General features: G+C 45.9%; 1 protein-coding gene across 1 annotated transcript in view; it reads left to right on the top strand.

Annotated features, from left to right (window-relative positions):
- CCDC60 (coiled-coil domain containing 60) overlaps positions 1–24,944 on the top strand; it is a 150,856-nt gene that overhangs the window by 116,717 nt on the left and 9,195 nt on the right. The window contains exons 6-9 of the mRNA XM_032431271.1: positions 9,316–9,406; positions 13,904–14,138; positions 21,733–21,817; positions 24,857–24,928. Of these exons, the coding sequence (XP_032287162.1) occupies positions 9,316–9,406; positions 13,904–14,138; positions 21,733–21,817; positions 24,857–24,928 (483 nt within the window). The remainder of the gene's footprint in view (positions 1–9,315; positions 9,407–13,903; positions 14,139–21,732; positions 21,818–24,856; positions 24,929–24,944) is intronic.

Genomic DNA, 24,944 nt, shown 5'->3' with positions numbered 1-24,944 from the left:
CATCCCTTGCACCAGAGCCCAGATAAACTAACATCAAATGCAACCAGAAATATAAATCCTGCATCTACTGATAGACTAGTAACTGCAACTGATTTCATGTTTTGGGTTGGGATGAACTGAAAATTGTAGTTTCCCTTGGTGCTCTGGTTTATAACCTTTATTTTTTTTCTAAGCAGCAGAAATCCTTTTTTTTTTTTTAATGTAAACCCCAATAATGTAAAACAAACTTGTTAAAATGTAGCTTCTACACAAAGCAGGAAGTTGGGAGGCCTGGAGAACCTGGGGCACCTCCAACTCTCTCCCATCCCCATCAAGGCACCCCAGTTATTTCCAAAATATCTCTGTGGTTCACAGAATTTGTTTGAAAACCACAGCCTTAAGACGTTTCCCATACATTACTTAATTCTTCTTAGAGGAAGCCCCTTTTAAAGGTCTGAGGTATGACCTTCCTCCTTCCAGACCTAATGCTTCCCCTTATGAATATATATAGATATACTCCCCCCGCTTTTTTTTTTTTTTAACAGAATTGGGATCATATTCTGAATATTGTTCTGTACATTTTTCTACTTTCCCCCCTTTAAAAATATCTTATGGGGGCACCTTGGTAACTCAGTCAGTTAAGCGTCTGACTCTTGATTTTGGTTCAGGTCATGATCTCAGGGTTGTGAGACTGAGCCCCACAAAGGGCTGACACTCAACAGGGAGTCTGCTTAAGATTCTCTCTCTCCCTCTGCCCCTCCTCCCATTCTCCCTCTCTCTCTCAAATAAATAAATAAATCTTTAAAAATAAGATAAAATATCTTACGGACATCTTTCCATGATGGTACATACGAAGTTTCTACATTCTTTTGACAGTTTCCACCATCCTTTAACAGAATACATTCCCTCAGAAAGAAATGGTTATCCATGGTCTATGGTAGGCGTGGATCATAATTTATTTTTAATTTTTATTTATTTATTTTTTTTTTAAAGATTTTATTTATTTAATTGACAAAGACAGCGAGAGAGTTAACACAAGCAGGGGGAGTGGGAGAGGGAGAAGCAGGCTTCCCGCCGAGCAGGGAGCCCTATGTGGGGCTCAATCCCAGGACCCCGAGATCATGACCTGAGCTGAAGGCAGTCGCTTAACCAACTGAGCCACCCAGGCGCCCCTGGACCATAATTTAGATAACCATTTCTCTACTGGGGGACACTAAGGTTGTTCCCAAGTGTTTGCCATTTCAAGTAGTCTGCACAGAACATCCTTGTACATACATTTTGTACCCAGTTGAAAATATCTCTGTTGGCCAGATTCTGAGAAATGGAATTTTTAGGTCAGGGCAACATCTAATTTTTTTCACAGTTGATTGCTTAGAGTCTAAGAAAAAAGTCCCTCAGCCAGTGGACTTCTAATAGCATTTCATCTCCCCGAGCTCCCAGCAGCAACACTTTGCCTCCAACATCTGGCATCCATTCTCCCAAACTGAGGCAAGCATATAATGTAGGATTTGGATTGAGAAGATAAAAAGAAGCATCTTTATTTCTTTAGGTTGGTTTTAGAAATGTGCCCCGAATGTGACCAAAAATTGTTACCTGTGGTTAAAAAAAAAAAAAAAAAAAAGACACGTGGTCACATTGGGAGTAGCGGGGGTTCTACCTATGACTTGCCAGGCAGAATTCCATCAGGGATCCACGGATATCCAGCTCTATCAGAGCAGAACATGAACTGGAACCTCAGCCTGACAGAAAAATGCATCCAGAAAGATTCCCATGGGAAGTCAAGAGTATTTGCTGGGGCTTATTTTTTCTAGTGAACCATGTGCTCCTGATGGTGATTTTAGTTTGGTGGTATGCTGGTAAATGTTTAATAAATGTTTAATAAACAGAACAGTTCTCCAAGAAGGAAAAGCCATGACGTATAACAATGCCAATTTCCATGGTGGACATAATCCAGCCATGGCTGATTTCAGGCTTACCAACATGAACCTGGGGCTGGGGACAGATGCACACATTCAGTTCTTGTGAGCCAGCATAAGCCAACTCCAGCTCACCATTCTGGAGGATTGATTTTTTTTTTTTAAATATATAAATCTGAGGGTGGGGGTTGGGCAGGGGCTTAGGTTTCCTAGAAAGTGCCGGAAAACATCTTTTTATTTAGCAAGAAAGGAAAAGGATGTCTTGTCTTTAATGCCTAATCCCTGTTTATGATGTTTCATTCTGATATCATAATTCAAATGTCTCTAAATCTTCAAATGCATTTTTTAAAGCCCAGAGGAATTGAGAGTGAGTAAGAGCAAGGGCTCTAGCATCAGATGGACCTGGATGAGTCCAGGCTCAGCCACTTGATAGCTATGTGACCTTGGTCACTTAACATCTCTGGGCCTCTGTTTCTTCATCTATCAAATGGGCTCCTGCCTCAGAAGACTTATTGTACGCATCAAGAAGATAAAGAACATAGAGCATTTAGCCCAGTGACTGAGAGCACTGTGAGGGCTCACTGAACGATAGCTATTTAAGATTAAAATCCCCATTTCAAAGAGCAGTTGGCTCTTTGATTATCAATACCATTGAGACTTAAGGCAAGGAAAGAAAGAAAATTCTGAGCAGAGTTTTACCAACAGATGAGATCCATATTCACTGGGAGAAAGAACAAACATACAGACAGGAAAAAAGCTAAGCAAGGTCAACCAAGATCTGGGTGCAAAGGTAAGCAATCCAGGGAATGACCCCGACAGAGAAATACCAAACTTCCAGTTTTGCTTTTCTGAGTTTCCACCATCAAGGAGCCAGCATCTCTTGCTATTCAAGCATCTGAAACACAAACCCTGAGCCCCAACACCCACCATGCATTTTCCAAAAGGAAACATCCATCATCGGGGACCTGTAGATCCCAGAGGTTTCTCTTCTATTAGGCATGATGATGGCTGCAGATCCAACCCCGCCCCCTTATGGATTTTATAGCAAGAAAGTGGGGTGGTTCAATATCTCAACATGGGCTTTCTACAGGCAGCCAAATTTTACTAACTGACGGCTAGTGTGCCACATGCAGAAGGTGATCTTTGTTAAATGCAGGAAGATCCCATATTTAGCTAGTACTGGTGGATGGATGGGTGAATGGGCAGATGACAGATTTTAGGATGTCATTATGAGTTTCATCTGAGTCTGTGCTTTATTTGGGGTGGATAAAAGGCCTTCTCAAATTCACCACATGGCAATCCAAACACATTATCATTTCCCAGCATTCTTATTAATCCCATGGCTAGCAGGGAGAATTTATTTCAATTGACAAGATGATTGGGTCCACGAGAGAGCAGAAACTGAGCTTTCAATAACAAGTGTGCTAACTGCCCTTCTCTGAGAGATGCAAGCCTCTGTTTCAGCAAAGTAAGACTTATTTTATATATGAAGGTACCCAAGTCTTTATCCGAAACTTTGGGGCCACCTGAGTTGCAGAATTGCTTTTTTTTTTTCTTTCTTTCTTGGCATTTTAAAAAGGAAATATGGGGCATACGCCATAGAAAACATCACACCCCCAGAGGGGACTGGGGCAGCAGACTATGATCCAACACAGTATTTCCGCAGGGAAAAAAAATGAATATTTACACTAAGTGCATAAAAAAGATAAATAAAAGTCATTGGTAGCCTCCCATCAGTTCAGGTCATGTTTTGCTGCCAAATCAGTTATTAAACTTCTTCCGGTTTTTCAACACCCTTTGGATTTTAGAATTGGATAAGGGGTTATGAACTTATATTGGTATTGGGGTTTTTTTTAGAGATTAACTTTCCAAGGAATGACTAGAAATGAATGACAAGAGAAGCAGACAAGATGAGGTGTAAGCAAGCACCTCTCCACCCCAATTCCACTTACCCCCAGCCCTGCCGTCACCTTCCCTAGTTCCCATGGGAAAGAACCGGGCAGACCCCTGGCTAGGCAGGAGAGTAAGGAGCTCCTGATTTACCTTCCAGGCAAGGAACAGCATACACCACGGGGCAAAGGTGTGACGAGTTGTTCCCTGGGCAGCACAATCATCTATGTCCTATTGCCTAGGGCTGTCCCAGAGAGACATGACTGCACCCACTCTTAATTGGGGAGTCCAGGTGGGTATAATCCTGGCTTTCATTAAGGGAGTCCAGACACCCAAGGGCCGGGCTGTCCAGGCACAAAGAACCTGCTATTCCTTTAGAAAAACATGTATGGCTAAAAGGCAACCACACTCCGACATTCCACACAGGACACAGGCACCTAAATCTAACTACTGTATTAGGATGAAAATAGCTGGCCTGTGAATGCTTCCCATGTCAAGCACTGCTCTGAGTATATTACTTCAGTTGAGCCTCATTCTAACGGAAGAGGAACCCGAGGCACAGAAAACTTAAGTAACTTGCTCAAAATTGCATAGCTTGTAAAAGCTAAGTCAGGATTGGAATTCAGGTAGCCCAGCTGCAAAGCGTATGTGCTTAACCACTAAATGATGGTTTCCTCTGTCCCCAGCGAAAGCCCAAAAGTCTTCAATTAATTTAGGGTACCATGTGGTGTCCAAAAACGAAAAGAATAACTCATCACAAAGTACTATTTGCCAGGCGACCTCAGGATACAAAAGGGACTGCAACTTACCAAGATAATACGATATGTGCATATACAATTTTCTTGTAAAAAGCAACAAAAAAAGGCCACTCTGCACTTAGGGCTTTGGTATTTAACTTAATATATGGGAACCAAGTCTCCATTTTGAAACCTCTTTCAATGACTGCGGAGTTTCTCACCATATTTAACCAATTCCTGTAAGAACTTTAATTTGCCAGATTGCCAATCCTGTGGGGGAAAAAATGCAGCATCATTCCGAACAACACGCAAAATAGCAATTATTATATTGAAGTTTTTTTTTTCTCCGTCACATGTGCCCCCCACCTCGGAAACGCTCATCTCCCTCAAACCTGCTTTTTTCAGGCACTACTGGGGATAGAGCAGTGAAGGGACAGACAACATCCCTATTCTCTGGAGCTTCTGTTCTAGGGGACGTGGGGAGAGCAGCAGATAATAAACATGCAATCAACAAAATGCTCTGAGGTAGCATCGAGCGTCATGAAGAAATTGATGGGGTGATGTGACAGTGGCAGGTGGAGGGTGACTTTTAAATTAGGTCGTCCGGGAAAGACTCACTCAGGAGGTGACATTTGAGTGAAATCTCTGATTCCGCCTGCTCTCCTCTCTGCACTGATTTAATTGCATCGTGCCTCCACTGCTTTACTCAAGAGGACATCTCTGCAGGAGTAGGGGACCGTGGCAGGATGATCGGAGCACCTGTCACGAGGGAGGCACCCCCCCCCCCCGGAGATCCTGGGAGGTCTGGTCTCTGTCCCCTCCCTGGTGCACCATCAGCAGCTGCCTCTGTCCTCCAAACTCGGTCATGGACACAGGAATGCATTCTAAACCAGCCAACAGACTTTCCACTCTGAGAAGCAGGTGTTTTACGCCAAATGAGGGTTCGCAAAGAGAGAGAGGGAAGTATTGGAGAAAACAACTCTGATTGCTACTGTGGAGAGACATTTCAAGTGACTTGCCAGGAACAAAATGTGCTTGGCGGGTACAGTTAAATGAGATGTGACGGTGCTCAACGCTTTCGTCCCTTGATTTCTAGCAACTAGGACCCCCCCCCCCCAAAAGCTTCAGCAGGGGTAAAATTATGGTCTGAAAATCATAGCCACTTCTCCCCCATGGATCTGTCCTACTGCCTTGTTCCCCACCATCAGCCCCTTCTCCAAGCCACCCTAAACTGTCGAAAAAAGCACGTTATTAATAGTTCAATTGTGTTCAGTTCTCTGTACGAGGCATCCCGCCAAACCCTTAACAAGCCCCGCCCCATCCTCACACCAAGCTTCTGACGTAGCTAATATTATTCCCTCCATTTTACAGATGAGAACACTGAGGCTCCGAGAGGCAAAGTAACTTACACAGACACACACCCAGGAAATAGCAGGATGGGCACAGGACTCGAACATCCAGTCCACCTGATTCTTTTTTTTTTTTTAAAGATTTTATTTATTTATTTGTCAGAGAGAGAGAGAAAGCTTGTGAGCAGGGGGAGCGGCAGAGGGAGAAGGAGAAGCAGACTCCCTGCAGAGCAGGGAGCCCGATACGGGGCTCGATCCCAGGACCCCGGGATCATGGCCTGAGCCGAAGGCAGATGCATTACCGACTGAGCCACCCAGGCGCCCCGGGGTCCACCTGATTTTTAAACCCACGGTTCACCACCAATATACACTACTTTCCTGGTTCTCCTGCTCAGAGAGACTTGCCTGAGGTCACACAAACAGTGCATCAGGGACATCAATTAGGTAAACTAAACTGCCGAAATGAACAACCCGAAAATCTCAGTAGCTTAACACAACCCAAGTTCATTTCCTGCTCACCTTACTGGTCATCAACATGGCGCTGTGCTCATTACAGTCATTCGAGGACCCAGGCTGATAGGAGCTCTGTCTCAACGCAAGCTTCCACCATCAACAGCACAGAGAAGGGAACCAACCTGCCTTGAGGGCTGGCCCTTTAAGCTGCCACCCTCAATGCCACATGTCACTTTTACTCATGCATTTTAGTTTTTTTCTTAAGATTTTATTTATTTATTTGACAGAGAGAGAGACACAGCGAGAGAGGGAACACAAGTAGGGGGGAGTGGGAGAGGGAGAAGCAGGCTTCCCGCGGAGCAGGGAGCCCGATGCGGGGCTTGATCCCAGGACCCCGGGATCACGATCCGAGATGAAGGCAGACGCTTAACGACTGAGCCACGCCAGGCACCCCATCAGTCATGCATTTTTAAACAAAGCAACTCACAGGGCTACCCCTGACAGAAAAGGAACCCGAAAGACCCGGGACTACTCAGTAAACAGCACTAATGACTATCCCACCAAGCCCTGGGGAGGAGTGTCCCCTTGCCGTGTCCATCTCGGACAAGGTGCACTCAGCCCCCTGTGGACAAAGAAACTCAGGTGGTTCCTTTCTTTTCCTACCCCTATCTGAGCTTCCTTTTTGGTTTATTTGCTCCCGAGAACGAAACATCACAGAGACCGATTCTGTCTAACCAGGCCCTTTCTTTATCAGTGGCTTTGCATGAGCAAGGGTGCAGGGCGTTTTTAAGATCTCAGGGAGCCTTGCTGTATTTTTAGCTCATTTACCTGCTGCCTCAAGTCTGCAATGGATTTCGGGTCATCTAGGAAGTCAGTGTTAACAGAAAACCTCTATCTTCCCGATCGGGCTTGAATATTTAAGACTTTGAAAGCTTGGCTGGGGCCCGATTTAATTTTAAAAGGGGAAGGGGGTTGCTTTTGAACTTCAAGAAGGAGGCTAGAGGCACAGCAGGAGCTGTGTGAGCAAAGGGAAGAAGCCGAAAAGCCCTGTGGTCTTGAAAGAAATGCTCCAAAGCAGAACCACTAAAGCTTCCAGTTGGTGAGCCTTAAATCAGACTTCAAAAGCGCCGCTAGTTTAAATATTGTTTATGGGACTGGTGTATTGCTGTTCCTTCCTCTGGCTGGATTTTAAATATTCCCTAATTTGATTACTCAGGGGAGAAGCAGGCAGAACCAACGTTAAATGAGCTTCACTGTTAATTATCCAGAGGGCTTTTTATTGTGTAATCAAACATAAAGTCTTACAAAAAGCTTGGAGGCACATTCTCACCCCGCCCTCCCCAGCCCGACTTCCACCTTGGCCCCTGTGTGCGGCTGCTCGTGTTGTGTGTGGGCTGGTAGATGCTCGGCAAAGTCCTGCCATCCAAGAGTGCACACCCGTTCCACATCTGGGCTGGCCAAAGCCTCTGATTCTGCTACCTAGAGCCCTGAGCCATGAGAAGCCAGTCTTAGGCAAGTTTGAGCTTGATCACCTTTTACCTCCTACATCTGAGCATCTCCCACCCCCTCACCAGCACTCAGCAGCCCCTGATAAGTCTAGACCCCTGTCAATGCCTCCCCTCATGAGTCTGGTCTGGCCATCTCATTCCCTCAAGCCCCTGCTCTGTGCTAAGTGACAGCCAGCCAAATGATTTTAAGGATCCCAGCCATCCAAAATCTTTCCTGCAGAGAAAAAGGAGAAAAAGAAAGGGATGGATGGATGGATGGATGGATCAATTGAAAGAGCACAACCTGAGTCTTCCCACTTGCTTATCAACAGAGATCCACTGCCCTGTAGCCCCAAGTCCAAAATCCAAAGGGCTCTGAAAACTCAGTTTTTCCATAACTCATTTGGCAGCAAAACTTGACATGAACCAAACTGATCTGGTAGCATAATTTGACCTGAAGCTGTTTACAGTCCTTATCCCACCTAGTGTAAATATTCATATATATCAATGTGTTTGGTTACAGGATGCTGCCCCCTGACCCCACTGGAAGGATTATGTTAACGTATGGTACATGCATCATATATCCTTCCCAAAATGCCAACAGGGAAAAACATCTGGTCCCATGGGTTTCAGATGAGGGATTACAGGCATGTCACCAACAAAACCTGCTGGAGGTTCAGTCTCATACCGACAAAGTTCCTAAACCCACGAGGGGAGGATCCAGGAATTAGGGTATCTAAAGTTTAATTAAACTGGGGGGAGATAGGTGCTTTAAGAAAAAGAATATAAAATTACAACAGAAAATTAGGTACAGGGCCCCAAAAGACCCCATTCAAGTGAGGGTCATTAGTTTCACTATAAATCTGTACCTGGATGAGTGATTTGAGCCCACCCCCCGCCCAGTTTGTTTTCTCATCTGTAAAATGGGATGACAATATCACAAGGTTTTATTGAAATGATTCAGTGAGAATGCACGAAATCATCTTGCATGTAGCATTGTATAGACTTTTGCTCCATATACTCCAAACCAGTGATTTTCATTGTGCAACCTGCCCCACAGGCTCTCCCCAGTACCCACCCCCCACAAGTAATCCTCTTTCTGTGTTACTCGGGAGCGTCCCTCATGGTGGGATTGGTAGGAACCAGAGCAGGCAGAGATTCAGAAATGAACATGCCTTTCAGCTTACTCCCGGGAGTAACTGCCCATGAGTCTAAGAGAGGACCCAAGTCTAAAAGGCAGATAGATGCAGAACGCATACAGATACACTCCGCCTGCCTCCCCCCCACCTTGTAAGCAGTGGTCTCTCCTAACCTCAATTTTCACTGACAAGACCTAGCTATGGAGAACTGTCCCGCTCACTTCTTCACGCACACAGGGGGTGGGGGAAAAACCATCACAAGAGAACAGCCGCCATCCATCATCTATTTATTGCATTTCCTAAAAGAACTTGTAGTAAACCGAGGCTCTGGGAACGGAAAACTCATTAAGCTGTTTCTCACTCAGGGACCCGGGTGGAAGCAAGAGCACAATAAAGAAAATCAATAAGGACAAGTCCATGGGACAGAGGTGGGAGCACTTCGTCACGGCGCCGAAGGTAACTATCAGCACCCGACGCTGCAGTCTGGCTACTGGCCCCAACTTGGGCCAGAGGCGTTTCTGCTGGACTTTTCTCCGATGGGAATTTTTTTTTCTAGTTGGTTCTCTGAGTGAGGAGAAGTCAGAACCGCATGCTGTTGGATGGTTTTTGTAAATTTTAATTAAAATGGTTATCTGGGGGATTATAGGAGAAATGACATTTGGCTGGACACCACTTCGTGGGGAAGGGGAGGGGTGGCTGAGGAGCTGCTCAGTAAGATGTCACCAGAGGAAACAGACTCACCTCCCTCCACATTTTTAATCAATAACAGTCATGTCTCTCTCGAGCTCACTCTCTCTTTTTAACTCAGCCAGAAAATAAGAAGCGGGCGATTCAACGGATAGGGTTTTCTACAAACTAGAATGCGCACTCACCACTAAGAGAACAGCAAGAGGTCTATTCTTTCCGCTCGAAACTATTCCTAACCCCACACTTCCCAAATTCATCTACCCAACAAACAAGCACCATAAAATAATAATGATAAGAGGTCATGTGTAGATAGGCAAAGGTAGTTGAAAGGGCAGTTTATTGCACCTGTGCTTTTCTTTTTTTTAAGATTTTATTTATTTATTTGAGAGAGAGAATGAGAGAGAGAGAGCGAGAGCACATGAGAGGGGGGAGGGTCAGAGGGAGAAGCAGACTCCCCGCTGAGCAGGGAGCCCGATGCGGGACTCGATCCTGGGACTCCAGGATCATGACCTGAGCCGAAGGCAGTCGCTTAACCAACTGAGCCACCCAGGCGCCCTGCACCTGTGCTTTTACCCACAACGTGCATATAATGCTTGGCCTTGCCTACTTCACGACACTAGTAAAGAACCTCAGGAAACAACATGCAAACTCACTCTAAAAATGTTAAAATGCTAAGCATTATTGCTTATAATTTTTAGAAGCCACTTTTCAACATAATTGTGATGGGCCAGGTTCTATGCTAAAGAAGTGCTTTGGGGTCTATTAGCTAGCTCTGCCTTCTTACAAACCCCAGGAGGCACGATTCTAATCACCAGTTGGGAGAGGAGGAAGTTGGGGCTCAGAGAGGTTAAGTGATTTGCATGAGGTCACACAGCTGGGTCATGGCAGAGCCAAGAGTGAATCCTGGTCCTGTTCACGAAACGCTGTTTATTAAACACTGAGCTCATCAAATGCATGTTTTCCATGGTGTCACAATTACAATTGCCCTCATGAAGAGTTTCACTATTTTCTTGCTCTTTCACCAGGGCGTGCCTAGATCTGAGAAGGAAAAGCTTTTGTTTTTGTCACAGAAAGTTGCTATGGAGATACTGTGTACATCTGTCTCCAGAGATGCACAGAAAAAGCATTAGGAGCCACAAACCTTAAAAAAAAATGTCCTCCAGGAATATTCCTAACAAAAATCTACAGAGGGGGCAGTGAATCACCACACTGGAACTCTCCAAAAAATTGAATTCCCCAGGAAGCTTATAGGTCAAACTCAGAGCTGAAGGGTGATCCACTCTGATGATGGGGGAGCACTCGATTAGGAGTCAGGAGACCTAGCTTAGCCACTGTGACCCAGTTCACTGTGTGGCTTCAGACAAGTCCTTTTCTCTCTCCCTGGACTTCAGTTTCTGCACCTACAAAATGAGGACTTTGAAAGAGAGGCTCCAATCAACTCCGCACAGCAACTGATATTCTTCTGTACGTTTAGAGCTTGTCAGGGCCAAGACAGCGTTCGTGAGAGCCCGGCAAACGGAGTAAATGAAAAAAAATCAGGTTAGGTCTAATGCAATAGGGAGTGGTGAGGTCTATGGCAAATGGCCTGCACTTCTGCCCAGCTCTAGCCATTTTGCCATTTGAGAATGGGAGTCCAGGGCTTATCGTTTTCAAGAGAGACCAATAACCTAGGTTGTTGTATAAAAATCTCCCCAATTCGTAAAATTCTGGGCAGTCAATCACGTCTCCCCATGGGCCACCAGTTGGAAGCCGCTGCTTCTAAGAAAATGTAAGGAATCACTCAGGGAAATCTTTTCTTTTGTTGCCCAAAAGCAGTCCCTACCAAGGTAGAACACAGCAGCTAGTTAACACTGCTCCTGAGTGAAATATAAAAACTAGAGAAGCAGCATTTGGGGATTTAAGTCAATTCAGACCGACTCAGTTCAATAAAGGGCAAGCGAGAAGCTGAAACTGCCTGTCACATCATCCCCCCACATTTTATTTTTCTGCCACTCTCAATTAATCAGAAGCGTCAGCCCTTCATTTTGGATTTCCTGGCTGAGGTTGTTAATTGAATTTTAATTAATGGCAACTTTAGGAGCACAAAATGAAATCCTAGCCCAAGGAAGATCCACACGGAGCTCTGGATGTAGAAAGCTCTTCTGAGACCATCCCAGTCCATCCTCTTTGTCTTATAGATCAGGAAACTGAGGCAAGACAGTGACTTGTGCAAGGGCCCCCTGAGGTCCCCTGGCTCTGAGTCCAGTGCTCATTGCAAGACTCCAGGCTGTCCCTGGGACACAATGTGTTCAGCCTTCAAAACGCGACATGGAGCTAGAGTGTGGTTTCCAGAGTCGGGGATTCATATGGTGCCAGAGGAGACCAGATGACGAGACTTCCATATACATGTATTATCCCCAGCTGCGATGTCAGGACAAAGGGGACGTGGTATCAAGCTCCTAATTTATCAAAGGAGAGAACATGCCAACTTTGGGCATTTGATTTTTCTTTATCACAGTCATTCGGTAGCCCACGTGCCCCCTTGGAGATCTGGGTAAACCCACCCTGTCCTTCCCCTGTGCAACCAGGAAACCCCTCCCCTCTTCCAGGGCACCAAGGTTCTACCTGCAGTCACAGGCCCACAAGGTAGCCAATCAAAAAGCTACTTCTGGGGGCGCCTGGGTGGCTCGGTTGGTTAAGCATCTGACTTGGGCTCAGGTCATGATCTCAGGGTCCTGGGATCGAGCCCCACCTTGAGCTCAGCAGGGAGTCTACTTGTCTCTCTCCCTCTGCCCCTCTCCCTGCTTGTGCTCACTCTCGCGTGCATGCACACAAATAAAATAAAAAATAAAAATATTTTTAAAACAAACAAAAAAAACCCTACTTCTGGCCACACGCAGTGGACTCCATGATGGAATCCTGCCGGAGACAATTCTCTCCACCCTGTTAGATACTTATGAGATGTTGGTGTGGCCTCTGGTGCTGCCTCTTCTCCCTATCTGCCTTCCGAGGGTATCAAAACACTATGATTGAAAGGTGACCTCAGTCTGCTCTGCAAGCGCTTTCCTTTTAAATGTCCTCAGATAGAATCGTTTCTGTTAACTGAGTGTAAACCACAGCCCAGGGCACCACTGAACTCTTACTCTGGAGCAGCTGAGGACCTACTCGGCCCCACTGTAAACCTGGCATTTTAAAAGAATCAGCAGCATGGGATCAAGGGCATTTTCAATGCCCCTGAAAAGGGCCTTGCTGAATGTATTTTTAAGCAAGGCATAATAATTAGCGTTGGTGTTAGCCTGACCTGGACTGGAATCCTGGCTCTGCCACTTGCTAGCTATGTGACCTTGGGCATATTAGAACCCTCTAGAAGACTTGGATCATGAGTTAAATGAAGGCATGACCTGGCACAGTACATTCTGAAGTGATATCAATCATGCAAGAGGGTGGTGTGAACACACACACACACACACAAACACACACACACACACACACCCATCCTCTCTGACTCCTTTCCTCCCAAAAGTCCACATTCTCCTTACAAGACTTTCTCTCCCTACCCCTTACTACCTTCTAGGACTTGTCATCTAGACCCTTCCATCCACCACAACCATGGCTCCTCTCCCTGCCCCCAAAGAATGCTATTCTATCAGACACATCTGCTTCCCTAAATGTCAGGTCTAGAATGTTCTCCATCTTGTACACTTCAGAAGACCCCCGGTAAACACAAATCTTCATTCTTTGAGGGCCTGGTGTCAACGTGGTGAACAAGTTAATCCAGGCAATTTGGGGTCAAACCAAGAGGTAGCTAAAGACATGAGACCCATCCCCCCACAGTTCAAAAAATCAACTCTGATGATCATTACAAAAGTCCAAAACTCCTCTGGTCCCTGGTAACGTCACTGGCATATGTGTTTGGGCTCCTGTGGTGACTACTTGGGCAACCATGGTGCTCACTGAATAGAATTAGTCCCATCATGTTTGCTTCAGATAATACACACTTCAAATTATCTTGATTTGTGACAGAAGGTCACCCCAGACCCAGGATATGTGTCATGGTGTTTGGGAAGGGCCAAAAGAAATTCACATTCAGAGCCAGGTTTTCACTTTTTTTTTTCTTTCTTACTTTCCTTCCTTCCCTCCTTTCTTCCCTCCTCCCTTTTTTCTTCTCTCTCCCTTCCTCTCTCTTTCCCTTCTATTCACCCTCTTTCCTCCTTCTCTCCTTCCTTCCATCATTCTGTCCTCCCTCCCTTCTCTCTGAGATTCCTCTTTCTTCTCTTTTTCCTTCAGACCAAGAAATTCAAAATTCCTGTACTCCGCGTCACCAGCCGCAAACCAAGCCGGCGAGGCTCCACACTCAGTCTGTCTCGGACCAGCGGAGGATCATCCCCCCAGAGCAGCATGGTCTCCGTGAACCCCGGCTCAGATGAGCCCCCGAGTGTGATCACCCAGGGGACAGGCAGCAAGGACATTGAGGACAATGAATCATCTTCAACCAAGCCTGAGGAAGAACCTCTCCATATCAGTAAGTCCTACCTGAGAGCTGACCAATCCGCCTTGCTCTTTGCCTCGAAGCCAGACATCAAGAACCCCTCCTGCTCGACCTCCACCCCCCCTCAGTTAAAGGAGACACAGGGGTCCCCTAGCCCTGCTCAATTTCTTCGGTCCCTTTTCCTTTGCCCCAGTGAAGATTGGAAATATACTCTATAACTTGGGATTATTCTGAGCAATTTCTCTGTGAGAGACAGCTCATGGTGATCAATTGCTCTCTTTAAAATTTTAATAATATATTTTATTCAGCCCAACTTATATAAAATATTGTCATTTCAACATGTAATCAATACAAAATTATTAATGAGGTATTTCATGTCTTTTTCATACTAAGTTTTTGAAATTCGGTATTGACTTTTTAAAACAACTTTATGGAAGTGTAATTTGCATACCATAAAATTCACTCTTTTTAAGGGTACAATTCAATGACTGTTAGTCAATTTGCAGAGTTGTGTAACTCTCACCACAATCTAATTTTAGGACATTTCAATCAAGCCAAATGAAAACCTCGTATCCATTGGCAGTCCCTCTCTTTTGCCACCCCCTGACCCCAGGCAATGGTAAATCTACTTCCTGTCTCTAGGGATTTGTCTTTTCCTAGTATTTTATATATGGAAGTTTCATCACTCTGTGACACCACCCCCCACTCCCACCCCCGAACCCCTGGTCTGAAACAAGCTTTTTCAGTGGTTCACAATTTGTGGGACACAGGTTCTTCAGAAAATCCGTTAAAAGATATTGGTCCTCTCCCCAGAAGACAATTTATACACACATATATGCACAGTTTTTCATGGTGTTTTAGTAGGAGCCTATAGACTTCCGCAGACAGAATTATAACTAGGGGGTGCCTGGGTGGCTCAGTCCATTAAGCATTTGCCTTCTGCTCAGGTCATGATCCCAAGGTCCTGGGGTCAAGCCCCACATGGGGTTCCCTGCTCAGCACAGGGAGTCTGCTTCTCCCTCTCCCTCTGCCCTTACCCCCTGCTAGTGCTCGCTCTCTCTCATGCTCTCTCTCTCTCTCAAATAAATACATCTTTAAAAAAATAATAATAATCGTAGCTAGATTCCGTAAGTCATGTAAAAAAAAATTATTCTCAGATTTTTCTGGCCTGAGCAGGTATAATAGAAGGAGAGAGGAAAAGAAGGGATTTATGCAGAAAGAGTAGGTAGAAGGGAGAAAAAGAAAGGAACATAAAAGAGGCTGGCCAGTGCAAAATTATTGCCTCTGGTGCCTGGGACCTCCTCCTGCCACATCTCCTGTGTCCCCTCAGTTGCACCCAAGCTGAGGCCTGCCTTCTCAGCCAGTGCTCTTTCTCACCATCTAGAATGCCCATCGCAACTGGGCTGAGCTGAAAAGGACGGGGTGTGGTATAGATTCGAGGAGGTTGAACGAGAGGCGAAGGTAGACAGAAAGCCTGATTGAGACCCTAATCATCAAAACCAAAAATGGGCAAAAGGACAAAAATCCAGTAAGTGGTCAGGACTCCGAGCAATGACTACCAATGGGGAAAAAATCCCACCCTTGTTAACAGGCAACCATGAAAAGCTGTTTGCTGAACAGATTATCTCAGAGAGGAACTAAGATCAACCATCCGTAGACGTGTGACTCTTACGGATATATTGAACCTTCTTTCATTTCAACACGTGTCTCCTGATCAGCTACTGAGTGCCTGGAACTGAGAATTACAGTTCCTGCCCTCCCCAAGCTTACATTTTAGAAGGAAGAAGCAGACCACAAACAAGAAAGCTACAAATAGCAGGGCGGTGGCAGGTAATATGTGATCAGAAGATCATAAAACAAGACGTGGGCCAGAGAGAGACTGGTGGTGGGAATGGGGCTAGTTTAGCCAGAGTGGTCAAGAAACGCCTCTCTCAGCTCTGACATTTAGGCTGAGATCTGAGGATATGAAGCTGGGGAGGGAGGCAGGAGTCGGAGCGGGCCTTGCCTTTGTAGGGTAAGGTAAGGACTTCACAGTGATTCCGAGTGCAACAGGAAGTCTCTCCGGAAGGCTTTCGGTATAGGAGTAACAGGATCTGGTTTTCTTTTCAAAGGTGTCTGTTATTAGTGTCACATCATGCTGTGTGTCTTTTAACCCCAAAAGCCCTGCAAGTAAGAAGTGTCCCCAGCTTCAAGAACAGGCTCGAGAATGCGGAAGGAAGGAGGGAGCAGAGGGGGAAGGAAGCTGTGATGAGCAGAGGGGTGAACGGTGCCATCTCTCCAAGCACCCGAGACACCGCAGACCCGTCCCCAATGGCTGTCTCCCTCCCACATCTAACCAGCTGATTGTTCCCATCAGTCCTATCTCCTAAAACTCTTTTGAGCCTTCTCTCTTCACTTCCATTACTTCATCTTAGAAAACTGGGGCACGTAGGCTAGGTCCCGACACTTATGTTTCGTTTCATACACAAGGCTTTGTTTAAAAAAAAAAAAGTGGGAATATTTTAAGATTTGAGAGATTTTACATAAAAATTTTGATTAGAACAACAACAACAACAACAACACTGTGACAAGAGTGAACCCACAAGCCTGCACAACATTCAACTGGAGCTGCTCCTCTTAGGTAGGACATGTGCTGGCTAGTCTTCCCCAGTCCCCACCAGCCCCTATTACCCCCAGTCATTGCTCCCAATTGGCCAAGTGCATGGCCATTTATTGTCTCATTTGCCCTACTGTTTTCCTCAGAATAAGGATGATAATGATCATGATGATGATAGTACAATAGTTAATGCTTAAGAAGACTTTTATGTATCAGGCACTATTCTAGCTTCTAATATAAACGTACTATATATATATATATATATATATATATATAAATTCACATATATATATACATAAATATATATATTTGCATATAAATTCAATGAATCCTCACAACAGTTTTATGCCGATTTTGTAGATGAGAAAATTGGGGCACAGAGAGATTACATTATTTGCCCAACGTCACACATCTAGTAAGAGATGAGGTCAAAATTTGAACCCAGGCAATCTGGCCCTTATGTCACGCTTAATCTCTATGCTTTACCCAAGTCTCTAGAAAAAGTGGGAAATGAAAGACCAAGAGAGAAACTTGATTTTTCTTACACTACCTCATGTCACTCATCTGGTACCTGACCCCTGTAGGTACCTGAGTTTGGAACACTTCCCTTCCCCCCCCATCCACATTCTCATTTCTTCTCACCCACATGACAGCAACAGCCTCCTAATCTCCCTGCTTCCTGTCTTGCCCTCACTTCCCCATGGATTTTTCTCCATGTTGAGCCAGAAGGAACTTTCTGAATTAAAAATCTGATATAGGAGCACCAGGGTGGCTCAGTCAATTAAGCATCTGACTCTTGATTTCGGCTCAGGTCGTGATCTCAGGGTTGTGAGATCGAGCCCCGCATTGGGCTCTGCACTGGGCATGGAGCCTGCTTAAGATTCTCTCTCTCCCTCTCCTTCTGTGCCTTCCCCCCATCTCTTAAAAAAAGTAGGGGGGGACACCTGGGTGGCTCAATTAGTTAAGCATCCGACTCTTGATTTCAGCTCAGGTCATGATCTCAGGTTCGTGAGATGGAGCCCCTTGTTGGGCTCCGTGCTCAGCAGGGAGTCTGCTTGGGATTCTGTCTCTCCATCTCCCTCTGGCCCTCCCCCCCCAAATAAATAAATACATAAGTATATAAATACATAAAATCTTTTTTAAAAATCTGATATAGTGCTCCCCAGCTTAACATCTTTCAAGATTCCCCTTTGCCTCTAAGACGTTGCATCTGATCTTGTCCCAGGCTGTTATAATAGGCTCAGCTCTTACCATTTCAAACCTTACATCAGGCACTCCAACCTCACCTCACCAAAATGCTTTCCTCTTCTTAAACAACGCACATTCTTTCATGTCATCCTGTCTGCAATGCCCTTTCACCTGTGACCCTTTAGTTTGGTGGACTCCTACTCAACCTTAAAGACCCAGCTCAAATATTCCCTCCACTGTGAAGTCTTCCCTGATGCTCCTGGGTTCCCTCCTCTCAATTCTCTTAGTACTTTGTATTTGCTTTTATTGAGCACGCAAATTTTAACTCACAACTGTATCTCACTGTATCAGGTAGGAAGTCCTTTGGGCTGGATACAAAAATCTGAAAATTGGTGGCTTAAAACAGATAAAAGTTTATTTTTCTTACAGATTAAAGAAGGCCAGTTCATGGCTGGTATGGCTCCCAAAGGTCATCAGGAGCCCTGCTTCCTTCTGTCTTTCTTCGCCACCATGCTCAGCATCATTTTATGATCAAAATGGCTGGAATGCCAACCATCTCAGCCACATGCTAGGCTGGAAGCAGAAGGAAGTAGGTGACGGGGAAAAGTGCTCACTCCCCGCTGAGTGGAAGCAGGCTTCTCAGAAGCCCCATAAAACATTTCTACTAAACTCTCATTGTTCAGAATTTCATCCCAGGGGCACATCTGGCTGCAAAGATGTTGGACAACTGGTCTAGTAAATGCTTACCCTCACACACACACAAAAGAACACACACACGCAGAGATGCACACACATACACACACACACTCGTGCACATATTTCTATTACTAAGGAAGACAGGGGAGAGGAACGTGAGCTCACTGCTGGTGTGGAACAATGGCGTCTTATTCACCCTCAGCCCTGCACGCAGTGGGTGCACAACAATGACTGGGAGAAGCATTTCCACCAGAGACCCACGTTCCAGAGAGAAAGTCTTCCTACGTCCAACTCTTCATCCTTCCCCTCTACTTATACCTTAACCTCCCTCCCATTTGTCATAGCCTTGACAAAAGTAGATTAATTTCCCAGACTTTCACTGCCTTCTAAAACCTCCTCAAATTTATTCTGAATTCATGAATCCTATTCTGAGAGACACACCATTTGACCAAGGTCTAATTTCCAGGCTGGCTGCATAATGAAGTCTTTGTGGAGGCAAATCACTGGGGACAGCAGGTTATGGCCTCTCTGTGGACTGAGCCCCTCCCCAAATCAATGGCAAGGGCATTCACAAGAAACCAAAGCCCAGGCCGTTCTTCCTGCCAGTCTTGAAGCTCCCAGTCTTGGAACTGTTAGAGGAGAAACTCATTTAAATAGCAACTCAGAAAGATGGATCCTATGGCGGCTAACGTTCACTCCACAACACAACCCCATACAACAAAAAGACCTTCTCTGTTTTCCCCCAAAGAGGAAGAAACGAGTTTGGTCACTCAAGAGTGAGATTTGTGGACAGGCTGTGGATGGGAGATGGAGGAGGGAAGTCAGAATTTTTTCCTTCAGTGTATGATCTGGCATTTGAAAACACAGGATGCCATCATCTGTAAACAATGGATAATGTCATCCCCCTAGCTCTGGGAACTGAGGACCAAGCAGGTTCCTCTGAGTGTGGGCCCCCATTACAGGGCCCTATTCCTCACGGAAACCCAATTTTATGACATCTGCACCCCTTGCAAACAAATGTCTGCTCCCAAGTAGCCTTGAGGAGTAGATGTAGACCTCTGGAGTCCCCAGGCTTTATTTGAGTTCATAGGTATCCAGCCTCAGCTACATAATGGATGGAGCTTGATATTGCTGGACACCATATTATTATGGTGTTATTGGCAAACAGGAAAAAAAAATCTTTGGTGCATTAAGTGAGTGTGGAGCCTTCCTCATGATTCTCTAGGAGAGCTGCCCAACGTGCCAGGTCACCAGGGTCATTTGCTGGTATCCACCCGCCCCCTGGCTGGTTTGCATATGGGTGGGGGAAGGAGTGGGGGAGCAGTCAGATGTTGCTCCTTGGTTCCCAGGAGATGGGAAGAAAGTGGAGGAACCAGCCACAGCCCCTTTACTAATAAGCTTCTAGACACTCCGCAAGGATCCTGGGATGTACCACAGCAGGGGAGGTGGGCATGATGAGACAACAATGAAGATCGGATTCAGGTCAACTGGAATCATGCCCACAAATTACCAGGAAGATACATTACTTGGGAATGAGGAAGGTGGAGTGGAAAATGGCTGAATGTTGGTGTTCATCACAGCCGAGATGGTTCCAAGATCATTAAGGGGGAGCGCCCTTGCCCTAGCACCCAGTGACTGCATTCATAAACAAGGCTGGATACAAATGGCAGTGGGAAGCCCTGGGCTTCACTCCTGCAGGTATGGCTTTTAAGACCTGCACCTGTGTTGATGACAGGCCCCTACTAAAGGGTGCAAAGCCCCACTGGCACTGTCCTCCTTCACTGATACCCCAAATCTAGCTCAAGTTATCCCACATCCTTCCCTCTTTTTGTTTTCTCCTTAGCCATTCACTTATGTATTCAGCAAATGTTTACTGGGACTGCTCTATGACAAGCACAGTGCCAAGTACTTGCAAATCTGTATCCACATAAAACATGTAGGACTTCCACTGGCCCACTTTCCTTGAAGCATACAGCTTACTCTAAGTATATTTCATTTTCCAACTTTCGAGTCAGTGTATTAGCTTCCTGGGGCTGCCGTAATGAAGTTCCAGGAACTGGGAGGCTGAAAACAACAGGGATTGATTGTCTCACACAGTTTTTGAGGCTGGAATCCAAAATCAAGGTGTTGCAGGGCTGTGCTTCCTCTGGAGCCTGGAGTGGGGAATCCTTCCTCGCCTCTTCTAGCTTCTGGTAGTAACTGGCAACCCTCAGCACTTGGCTCTAGATGCATCGTCAATCCATCTGCCTCTGTCATCACAGGTCATCCTCTCCCTGTCTGTCCCCTCGTGTTATAAGGACACCAGTTGTATTGGATTAAGGCCCCACTCCACAGCTATATGACCTCCTCTTAACTTAATAACCACATCTGCAACGTCTCCATTTCCAAACAAGAATGTGAATAATTCACGTTTTGAAATAGAGGGGGATTAGGACATCCACATATCTTTTGGGAAGACACACTCCGACCCATAACAGTCAGGCACAAAGATGTATTTCTGCACTATGTAAAAAGCAACAACATTAAGTATGCAAGGAGAAGTCACCCAGTGCAAGGAGGAGTGGCGAGAGTGCTGGGGGGCAGGGGGCTGGAGCATGCGCGCCTGCCCAAAGGCCACCATCTGCGTGCAGCAAGAATGAGCCCCACCTCAGAGTCTTTTCCGGGAAAGCAGAAAGTCTGGATTTTTACAGGAAACCTTCCAGTTTTAAAAGGTTAGCATCTACGTCAAATCAAACAAAAAATGTGTGAACTAGATTCAGCCTGTGGATCACCAGGTTGGAACTTCAGGTCCATGGGATGAGGAAGGGTTTCCCGAACAAGATGATTTTTTCTCAGAATTGGAAACTGTCCTCTCCGGCTACACCAGAGTGTAAGGTCGGGGAGGGAAGTGAGATGAGACAGGAGAGAAAACAAGCAGCCAGATCCTGCAAAGCCTCAGATGCCACATGGAGGAATGTAAGTGTTCTCCAAAGGGAAAATGACAAGTCATTGGTTTTAAGCGGGTCGGTGACATCTGGTGTACAACCTGCCCAACATTATGGGCTGCCTACACCCTGATTGATCCCCTTCCAGCTCACCACACACAGAAGCAGAGGGGATATCAGCCCCGCCTGCCCTCTAGACAATGACCTCTCATGTTCCCATCAGATTTGCAGAAGCTGCTGGAGATGGTTCGGGAAGATGCCCGAAGGACAGTCATGTTGGAAAATGGGATGCAAAGAAAAGCACCCAGGTACGTTCTCTTGACCCCTAGGGCAAATAAAGGATGTCAGAGTAATAGTGATAACATTAGCCATAGCAGTTCCAAATTATTGAGCATTTTCTCTGTGTACTGAGCCATGTACTTTGTTCATGTGTATCACCTCCCTGGGTTCTTTCAACAACCCTCTGAGGAAGATACCATGATCTTTATTTTACAAATGAGAAAATGAGGCTCAGAGAGGCTAAGTAATTTGTTCAAGGTCATCCAGCTAATGAACGGTAAAGGCACAACTTGAACGCAGATCCCTCTAATTCCAAAAAGCATCCTCTTAACCACTATGCTGCACTGCTTCCCAGGAATTGTAAGGTTATTTGTCCGCTCTTTTACTGAATAGCTATGAATGTGTATGTCCTAGGTGCTAATTATTGCAGGAAGCATTATAAAAGGAAAGCTCAGACCTAAAAGGCTGAATAATAGGGGAATCTCATTTAGTCTGGGATGGGGATGGGAATCAGAGAAGTTTCCTCCAAGGAAGAGACTATAAGAGATGGTGGATGAGGCGAAAAAAAGAGCTCCCCAGCCAACACTAGCGACAGGTGCACATTTCAGGCAGCGCCTATGCAAACATACTCAGGGGGGACCATGGCACCTTCAAGGAACCAAAATGCAGCCAGAATGGGACGAAGAGAGGCATACGTCTGTCCGGGGACCTTGGAGGCCACCTCAAGGATTCTGGTTTCCTTCCTAAGAACAATAAAGATCCTCAGAAGTGTCAAGCCGGCGACCAAGGTGACCGGCTCATGGCGTCAGACTTGAACCTGAAAGTGTCCTCCTTCGGGCGGGAAGCCTTGTCCACAGGACTTCTGACCTCGAACAGCCTCAGAGACCACACAGGCTCTATAGAGCTGGAGTTTCCTTCCCAAGTACAGATCCCTCCGAGTAAGCAAATTACTTCGTGAAAATAAATGATGCACTGGAAGAGGTTCTTCATCGCTTTCAGCCTACTGGGATGCCGGCTCTGACTTATTGGTTATTGTTATTACCATAATTACAGTTCACTGAGCCCCTGCACATGCATCACACCCGCCGCTGCTTGCTAATGACAAATTTGTTCTGCTGCTGCCTTGACTTGCATCAGGGGCTCGGAGGGTGGCACGTGGAGGCATCCTGAGACAGTGTTGGCCCTCCAGGCCCTGGGTGCTCTTCCTGGTTTACCAGCGTCAGAGACCGATGCTAAGGATGAAGCATCAGCTCCATGAGTCTCCCTCCTTTGTAAGAACCCACGGCACAAGCACCAGCGTTGGAGTCAGACTGACACACATCCGAAAGCTAGAACAGGCCGACTTAGCCTTTCTCTAAACCTCAGTTTTCTCGTCTATAAAATGAGACTGTGCGGCCTCAAAGCACTGGCCTTGGAACCAAGTAGGCGAGGGTGGATGGACCTCCACCCCCGTCATTCAACTGCTGTGTGACGTTGAGCAAGTTGCCTCACCTCTCTGAGCCTGATTCCAATTCTGTAAAATGAGGCTTATTAGCAATAATATTATCTCCGTAAAGCATTATTATTGTTGTGGGAACAATACCTATTTCAATGAGTCATTTTAAGAATTTAGGTGAAATAATGCATTTAACATATTAGCATGGACCTAACGTATTACAAGCACCGATACATGGCGGTCGTGGTACTCATATTTCACACATAGCATTGCACCCAATCTTCACAGCATGTTGCTGACACAGGTTTATTAACAACTACCCGATGCCAATGCCCCACCACATGGATGGAGAAGGGCAATGAGTGACTTGCAGAAGGTCCTCAAAAGACAAAACCCCACGAGAACACAAAACTCATCGCATGGCCTCTGCATTCACTTCAGTGATACAATAACCATGGTGACAGAGCGAGAACCTGTGGAAATTTCCCATCCTCCTCAATTTCTCTGGGAGAAAAATCTCCCTAATCTCTCCCTGAGGCAGCAGATATGGTAGGCTTCTCCGTAGAGCGGCCGACAGACACTGAGGAAAAGCGGCACATTTTCTTTTGCCCTCCTCACTTTAGAATCTGGATTCCTTTTTCAATTTAGGCCCCACATCTGTTCCCCTCGGGGCTGACTTAGAAATCTGGGGTTTTTCAGAACCCCTAGAAATCAACTGGAGCAGCCCCAGCCTCAAGGCCAGACTGCCCTCTGGTCGTCTTAGTCTCTTCGGGCTGCTGTAACAAAAATACCCCGGACTGGGTGGTTTATAGACAACAGATACTTATTTCTCACTGTTCTGGAGGCTGGGAAGTCCTAAATCAAGGTTCCAGCAGATTCGGTGTCTGGAGAGGGCCGTCCCCATAGATGATTGTCTTCTCACTATAACATTACATGGAGGAAGGGAGTTCCCTAGAGTTTCTTTTATAAAGGCACTAATCCTAATGATGAGGGTTCTGACCTCATGAGCTGATCACCTCCCAAAGGCCGCCACCTTCTAATACCCTCACCTTGGGGATTAGGATTTCAACATATGAATTGTGGGGGCGTGGGGGGGGGCGCAAACATTCAGACCATAACATCACCTAGGAAGATGACCTTTTCTTAAAATCTTCTACCAGTATTTTCTAAATGTCTCTGAGGATCAGAATTAGCTGGGATGCTTGTTAGAAATACAAATTTGTAGTCTTCATCCCAGACCCACTGAATCAGAACCTCCAGAGGAAACTGTATTTTTTAACAAGCACTTCAAGTGGGCACAATTTCACAGGGTGCTGAGAAATTCTAAGGTCTCAAAATAGGCTCTCTGCACACATGTATCAGGGGTGTGTGTGTGTGTGTGTGTGTGTGTGTGTGTGTGTGGTTTTAAATGCAGCTTCTGGGGCCTCACTCCAGGCCTGATGTATCTCAATCCCTGGGAGTATGGCCCAGGAATCTGTATTAGTAGCAATCTCTCTCCAGGTGATTCCTGTGCCCGGTAAAGTCTAAAGATCCCAGCTCTAGAAAGAGAATTCTCCACCCTCCCACAGATACTTCCTGCCTCAGGGGCACCGTATGTTCTGTGCCTTATTAAGAGACTCATCTTGCTTTGCAGTATCTTGTCAATGCTCAGACAAAACAAGAGTGATTCTGCCTATAAAGACATGCAGACCACCCGCAAATCAAGGTAGGATGGCACCCCG

Source organism: Phoca vitulina, unplaced genomic scaffold, assembly GCF_004348235.1.
Source record: "Phoca vitulina isolate PV1807 unplaced genomic scaffold, GSC_HSeal_1.0 scaffold46, whole genome shotgun sequence".
Taxonomy (NCBI): domain Eukaryota; kingdom Metazoa; phylum Chordata; class Mammalia; order Carnivora; family Phocidae; genus Phoca; species Phoca vitulina.
This window is presented reverse-complemented; position numbering and strand designations above follow the sequence as displayed.